Consider the following 7636-nt stretch of genomic DNA (forward strand, 5'->3'; position numbering starts at 1 on the left):
CTAAGTATTTGTACTTTACTACTTCCCACCTCTAGGAGCTGAGGTGATCAATCAAGAAAATTAGCTGTCAACAATTTTAATAACTGATTAATAATTTAGAAATGTATTTTAATGAACAGAACTGATGATCTACAGCCATTTTGTGGCTCTGCGAGGGTGCTGTTGTATTTAAATAAGATTGATAAGATTTAAATATTGACATATTCTCACTTGATCATTTACCAGTTTTTCTCCTATTTCAGCCAAGTTTACCGCAGTGCCTCAGTATGACAACATTTGTTGATCAGCACTAAACACAGAACAGCTGAGGATGATGGGAATCCAAATGGTTTCCAGGAATTCTGAGAAACATGAGAGACTGACCGAATCAATAGATTAAGTTTTATAGGGTCATGGCTGAGAGATTCACAATTATACTATTAATGATTATATTCACTCTCTTACAAAGACTTATTGACATTATCATCATGTGACAGTGTTTATTCCCACCAGCACATGACAAATTTATCTGAATGTTTATCTGTTGATTACTAACCAGAATCTGTAACTCCACAGAAGCTTCCTCTGGAGCAGAAACAATCTCAGGGGCTGTATGAAATGTCAGCGGGCAAACCCAGAAAACCACCAATGTTCAAGGAGGCCTTCCAGAAACACCAGTTGCAAAGTCAGAGCTGTGATCATAGCTGAAATGTTTGATTATTGTAGACATATTGTTTACAAATGTGTGTGGAGGCTGAATCTCAATTAATTTGTGAATATGTAAAGGAATCTGCAAATGTGTATTTAGATTATCAAGGTGACAGCAGAGTGTTTTTCTGACTTTTTAGAGATGCATGGTTCTCACAGGAAAGCCACACTACAATGATCCTATAGAATATGATGCATTGCTGCAGATAAAACTATCAAACAGTATATAAAGTAGTCGAAATGAGCACAACCTTAAAAATCTACAGCAGTAAAATGACACATTAACATCCAGAAACATCAGATATACAAACACTGACATCAATACTTTTACTTTTTATACTTTAAGTGGCCAATTTAAGTAAAACCTGGACCATAGTTTTATTACAGCAGTTCTCAATCAGTTACGAAAATACGTGAAACTTCTGTTTATTAGTATGTGTGACTACGAGGAACTTTTAAGTGTTTATGAAACAGTGTTGTGATTCCTCTGATGATTATAAACGACCTGTAACAGCAAACAAGACCATCAGCGAACATACTGCTAATTTTAATAGTTATTATTAATTCTTGTGCTCAGGTCTGATCACATACATCACATATAAAATCACATATAGATACATTACCTCATCGCGATCCATCCCGTGGTTTCTCCGCCACTCACTTCCAAAACATTGAATATTTTAATGATATTTACACCTCCGAACTGGAAATGTCCCCAGATTTTATTTGAGAAATCTGGTCACCTGACTGTCGCTGCAAAGTTAAATGTAGTTATTTTGGTTCTCTTGACCTTCCGTAGCGTTCACATCTGTTATAGCCAAAATGGTGTCGGTTGGTTAGACAGTTAGCTAGATACAGGTGCATTTATAAAAAATATATATTGTTGTTTTTACCTCATATTGAAGGCATTTACTGGAAATCCCTACGAAGGAATATGTTTTGAACTAAGCTTTTTCAAGTAGCTGGGAACTTGTTTTAAAACAACAAAAAAACAACTGAAAATAAATAAATATACAACATATAATTGCTCCACACAGCTTGTCCGACGAAATCCACGTCTCCAGAAGCCAGCAGATCCCAAAATGATATATAAAAAGATGTATTTAACCCCTTTTAAAGATGAAACTTTGACTGCAGCTGCGAAGCGAACGTACTTATTTTGGTGCTCCTGACTTTCCGTAGTGTTTACATCCGTTACGGCCAAAATGGCGTCGGTCGGTTATGAAGTTAGGTAGAAACAGGCGCATTTTTAAACATTTTGGTCGTTTTCAGCTCATATTAAAGGCATTTACTGGCATCTCTCGAAATGGATACGTTTTGAAATAACGTCGACAAGTTTTAAAGTCAGTACACCGCATGTTTCGGTCGGTAGAATGAGATTTTCTCACCGAGACGTCAGACTGTCTCATTGCTAGCTAGCACGGTTAGCTGTTAGCTAGCCCGCTAGCAGGTGCGGTCAGCGGGAGTGTCTCTGAGCCATGACAGAGGTGGAGGAGCTGCGGCCCGTTCCCAGGGAGCGGGCCATCCTGGAGAGCTTCTTCACGCAGCTCGGCATGTTTTCCTTCGACCGGGCGAAGGACTACGTGGAGAAGGAGAAGGACAACAGCAAGAGCCACGGGGCCATCTGGGCCGCGCTGCTGGCCGCGCTGGCTCACCTGGCCGCCGCGGAGAAGGCGTACCACAACATGACATTCCTCGGACAGAAAATGGGTAAATTAGAGAAAGTCTGGAGGTGTGACTTTGTTTGCATCTTGGCGTTATGTCCCGTCATGACTAGGGAACATAATATGAATAAAAAGCAAAAGTAAAATCGTACCAAATCCCATTCTTTTAACACTAAAATTAAGCTTTGTACACGTTATGATAAGCCAGCCTTTGTGGAGGCTCTGTAAACTGTCACTAATAGCTTTATTAATGATTTGCTAATGCTTTAAATTGGTATCAAAAGAATAACATGTTATTGTCGTGATATTTACTTTCATTTCAGTGTGAAAACACAAATAGATGAGAGGTCAAACTCACTGTATTTTCGCCTGAAATGTGTCTGAAACATAATTTTATCATCTACCACTTAATGTGACAATACTTGTGTTATTGTGCAAATAATAAAAGTTAAACCCTGGTCAATGCTTTATATCATCAATGATAAAAACGTGAGATTAAGGCACGTTGACAGCAACATTTCCAACAGCAGATGGAGCTGTAGCTCATGAATGCCAAAAAGGAAAAAGTCAACCATTTTCATCTCATGGCGATACTGTAAGCATTGTATTTTCTTTCCCTCTCTCTGCAGGCGGTCAGTCCTTCTTCAGCCGCAAAGACTCCATCCGCACCATCTACACCTCCCTGTTCAACGAGCTCAGGAAGGTGGTGACGATGGGGCGTCACAGCCAGCCGGGCTCCGCTCCCTACCTGGAGGACCTGCTGTCGCACCTGTCGGAGCAGCTCTGCCACTTCACACAGGCCCGCATGGAGATGGCCGACCTGTACGAGAAGATGCACTCGCTGGGCAGCCAGAAGAGCATCAACTCAGAGGAGCTGGTGACCACGCTGGAGGCCGTCCTGCACAAATACAGCACCAAGTGTGTATAATAATGTCCTCAAAGTAAGCAAATGTAACTTACTGGAGATTGTTGAGTCTCATCCACAGGTTGTCAAGAAGTCAGTATTTGACACCTTGGGGATAAGGCTCAATGATCAACTATCGTTCTCCGGGAAGTTACATTTGTTTTCTTTAAAGTCATATTTTTAAGTTACAAAATCAAGTATATTGTCCCAGTTTTAAGTATTTTCAATGATTAAATTTTTACAAATTTTAGTGCAGAGACCTCCTCATTCTTGTCTCAAGCTACAGACACTCACCTCTTTACTGCAGTGACAGGTTTGAAAAAATCTTTAGGACTGGATACAACATCAAAGAAGACATGATTTAGCATAAAGAGTGTTTGATACATTTAAAGGATAATTTAAGTACTTTTGCTTAAAGGAAAAGGTCACTCAAAAGTGAAAATTCAGTCATTATCTACTCACCCCCATGCCAAAGGGTTTGGACTTAGATTTGTACATTTCTGGAGCTTCACAGCAAAACAGGATTGCAGCATTCTCCTGAACAACTGAAGTAGCTGGGGATTTATTTTAAAATGTAAAGAACAACCAAAAATAAAAACATACAATGGCTCTATACAGCTAGTCTGGTGTAATCCAAGTCTCTACAGCTATGGTGAAGATTTCAGCTCTTAAAAGTGTGTAAATAACATCCTTTCAAATCAATTTGGGATCTCTTGGCTTCTAGAGACTTAGATTACACCAGACTAGCTGTACGGAGCCATTTTATGTTTATTCTTTGATTGTCTTTTAAAACACTTGTTCCATCATTTACATCTGGTTCAGTCTTGGAAAAAAAACACAAAGAAATTAGTGAGATTAAAGATAGAAGCTTGTGAAGGAGAAAGTGACATATTGGGGTTGGAGGAAAAAACTTTCTGCAGACGCAGGATTCTGACTTTTCCCCGGAGACGTGTCAGCGGAAATGTGTCCTGCGACTGTAGCAGGAACACAAACTGCACGGCTGAGCTGTTGACTGAGCTGCAGCAGGTCGCAGTCTGACGCACCACACATCACTGATGTGACCGTGCACTGAAGGGTGAAGGTGATGCTCTCGTCTGCAGAAATATATGGACCCCAAATACAGAGTGTGTGTGTGTGTGTGTGTGTGTGAGTGTGTGAGAGAGAGAGAGATGCACACTTAATTGCAGATGTATTCTCATCACGGCAAATAGACAGCTGCTTTCAGGTCACTAGAAAATTAGGTCAGCTGCTGTCTTTGTATTCGTTTTTGCGTGTCTTCCTGCACTAACATGGTCTTCCTCACTCCCTCAGGTTCCACCACCCCATCCTGGGCCGTGTGGAGGAGGGCTTCCAGACGGAGGTGGACGTGGTGACCCAGTTACTACGCTGCCAGGCCCAGGTCTCAGAGTGGAGCTTTCTGCCTGCTCTGCTTAGCCTGCACGGCGCCAACTCCAAGCTCATCGCCTGGGGTCTGCTGTTCCAGCGGCAGAAAGAGACCCGCAAGCATCTGTTCGGAGGTCAATCCCAGAAGGCTGTGCAGCCTCCTCACCTGTACCTGTGGCTGCAGCGCTTCCAGGCGATGCTCCTCGCCAAGTTCAGCTTCTACTTCCACGAAGCTCTGAGCCGTCAGACGGCCCCGGCTGACATGAGAGCTCTCACTGCCCGCACCACGCCAGACTACCACGGCAAGATCAGCTCCTTCATCCGCAAACACGACGCCAGCAACGTGTCTCTGGTGTTCGACAACCGCGGCTCAGAAAGCTTCCAGGGCCACGGCTACCACCACCCACACTCCTACAGAGAGGCACCTAAAGGCGTGGAGCAGTTCCCCGCCGTGGTGTCCCTGCCATCAGGAGAGCGGCCGCTCACACACTGGCCGAATGTCATCATGATGATGGGAGACCGCGCCGCCGAGCTCAACACTCTGGACAAGGTGGTGCACTTCTACGACGATAAAGTCCAGAGCACCTACTACCTGACGCGGCCCGAGCCTCACTTCACCATGGTGGTGATCTTTGACGGCAGGAAGTCAGAGAAGGATCTGCACATCGCTGCCTTCCTGCAGGAGATCTCAGGATCACTGAGAAACTCCAAACCCTTCAGCACGCTCAAACCCGGATCCAAGGGCTGAGCTACAAACTAAACAGGCAAAGATGGAAATCATGATGAAACTTGAAGATGTTTAAATTCTGCATCTTATTTTGAAACTGTTTCCTGTGGTCCAATCAGCTGTTCGTCTTGTTGATTTGAATCTCATTTTGCTAAAAAACGTTCCAGACCAAAGAAACGCACGACTGTGAATTTATTTGACTTTCTGATTCCGAGGCAACAACAGGACGACAACAGTCTTTGTTTGTTTAAGATTTATCATGATTTTAATTATTTTGCATCATTTACTCTTTTAACATGCTTTCTTTTTACTTTTAATTAAGTTTATACTGACTGTGCTTGTTACAATTTAAATAAAGCCTTGAGATGATTACACATCCAGCCTCATGTTGTTACCAGTGAATGATTTGTTTATTAATTGATTGGTCAGTGGACATAACATATAACAGATAAGCTTATTTGTTGGCTGATAATAGTAATATGTGAAGAAACTAGAATTTGTTTGTTAAGGACACTCGGTCAACAATGTTTGTATTATTTTATAAAAATGTTTTGTATACATATATTTTTCAGATTTCTTAAACCTCAAATACTAATATAACTTCAATATCAACACCTAAAACCCAGAATTTGTTTTGCTGTAATTTTGTTTATCAATAAATCATTAAAATAACAAACCGACTGTTTGCTGCTTTTCTGTGTTTTAAAGTAGTAATGAATAGTGTCAGACTGTTTGTCAGACAAAACAAGAAAGGTGAAGATGTAAAATTTATCAGATGATTGAGGTTGTTTGATCTTTTGCAGCGTGTTGAAAAGATGGCAACATTTTTTCTTCACCAGCGTTATCGAGTGTTTCTCAAAATTTTGAGCGCTCCAGAAATTAGTCAAACAATTCTCTGATTCTTCTTCTTAAATGTGAATCTTTTCTGGTTTCTTTCCTCCTCTGTGACAGTAAACTGAGTATCTTTGGGTTGCGGACAAAACAAGACATTTGAGGATGTCATCTTGGGTTTTTGGGAAACATTGATCAACAACTAGCGTTAGTTTGGTGTGTGTGTCGGGGCGGCAGACATTTTAAAGCTACTACCGAGCGGCCTCTGTGGACGAAAGATGACTGTTTTAGAGTCGTACCACCGGACTACAGAGCAGCTTTCTGAAATTCATCCTCAGCACTCTAGTTTTCATTTTCTGGTTCATCCAACTGTTGACAGTCTTCTCACTGTTAGTCTTGTGTGTTTATGGCATCAGTATTAAACTGAGACTGTTTGATTACCAGTTAAAAACTCCTCGTAGTTAAAAAAACAGACAAAGTTAAAGAAAGCAGTGTTTTTTACAGAACACACCTGGAGGTTTATTGAGTGTTCAAACAAAAACATTTAGCGACATTTCATGTAAAGAAAGGTTCAATCAGTTAATGACTTGAATGCTAATTTATTCTCCGATTTATTTATAATATAAATACAACACATTGATACAATCCATTTGGCTATATGAGCTCATCTTTAGGAAGCTCAGTTTTTCAAATACAGCAACACTAACAGACGAAAACCATTTTCCTTTATTATGAAACACATTCAAAGAAACCTCCGGACCTTTTTGAGTTAAAATGCACCAACATGTTATGATGCTACATGCCAAGTACACGATCCTATACATCAAAGTGCAATGTCACAATGGGTTAACGCTAGAATTCATAATTCAGTAAATCTACTAAAACACTTTATGATTATTTCATTCAGAGTGCTGCTGCTCTTCGTTCAGGACATGCGTGAGTGGATTCACAACTCCCCAAAAAAGACAAGGATTAAAAAAAAGGCACTTTCACATACACACACACACACACACACACGCACACACACACCATATCAGCACGTCATGTCTCATGTTTATCACCACACACACATCAGTTACCAGCCCGGTTGGAGGCCACATTCAGTGTGCTGTTCAAGTGTTTGTTTTTTTTTGGGCGTTTACACACAAAGCCCCACCCTGTTAGCTTATTGTGAATTTAAGGTTAACTAGTGACTTCAGTGACTTCACAAGCAGGTAAACCATTTATCACACACACACGCACACACACACACACACACATAGAAAGTGGCATGCTTTTTTTTGCACTCCCCTCAACTTGCACTTGCGTGTTCTGGCACTCAAGGCAGGCATGAATTATCTATCATCTATCACTATTCTAGTGCTGCTGCACTTACAAGGGGAGCAGAACAAGGGCAGGCAAGCAGGACACACACACACACACACACACACACACACTCTT

At 41.3% G+C, this 7636-nt stretch overlaps 1 protein-coding gene across 1 annotated transcript; it reads left to right on the forward strand.

The window, feature by feature from the left end:
* The first annotated feature begins 1867 nt into the window (after nucleotides 1-1867).
* kics2 (KICSTOR subunit 2) lies at nucleotides 1868-5739 on the forward strand. The gene is made up of 3 exons (XM_073481119.1): nucleotides 1868-2397; nucleotides 2981-3269; nucleotides 4567-5739. Exons 1-3 carry the CDS (start codon nucleotides 2166-2168, stop codon nucleotides 5384-5386), a joined length of 1341 nt encoding a protein of 446 aa, XP_073337220.1. The 5' UTR covers nucleotides 1868-2165; the 3' UTR covers nucleotides 5387-5739.
* Nucleotides 5740-7636: the final 1897 nt, after the last annotated feature.

Source organism: Pagrus major, chromosome 14 (genome assembly GCF_040436345.1).
Source record: "Pagrus major chromosome 14, Pma_NU_1.0".
Classification (NCBI taxonomy): domain Eukaryota; kingdom Metazoa; phylum Chordata; class Actinopteri; order Spariformes; family Sparidae; genus Pagrus; species Pagrus major.

Excerpts from the sequence above, each read along its gene's own strand:
- kics2 (XM_073481119.1), top strand. The coding sequence starts at position 2,166 with ATGACAGAGGTGGAGGAGCTGCGGCCCGTTCCCAGGGAGCGGGCCATC. Across the intron at positions 2,398-2,980 it reads ATTCCTCGGACAGAAAATGG|GCGGTCAGTCCTTCTTCAGC; the intron begins GTAAATTAGAGA and ends CTCTCTCTGCAG. Across the intron at positions 3,270-4,566 it reads CTGCACAAATACAGCACCAA|GTTCCACCACCCCATCCTGG; the intron begins GTGTGTATAATA and ends TCACTCCCTCAG.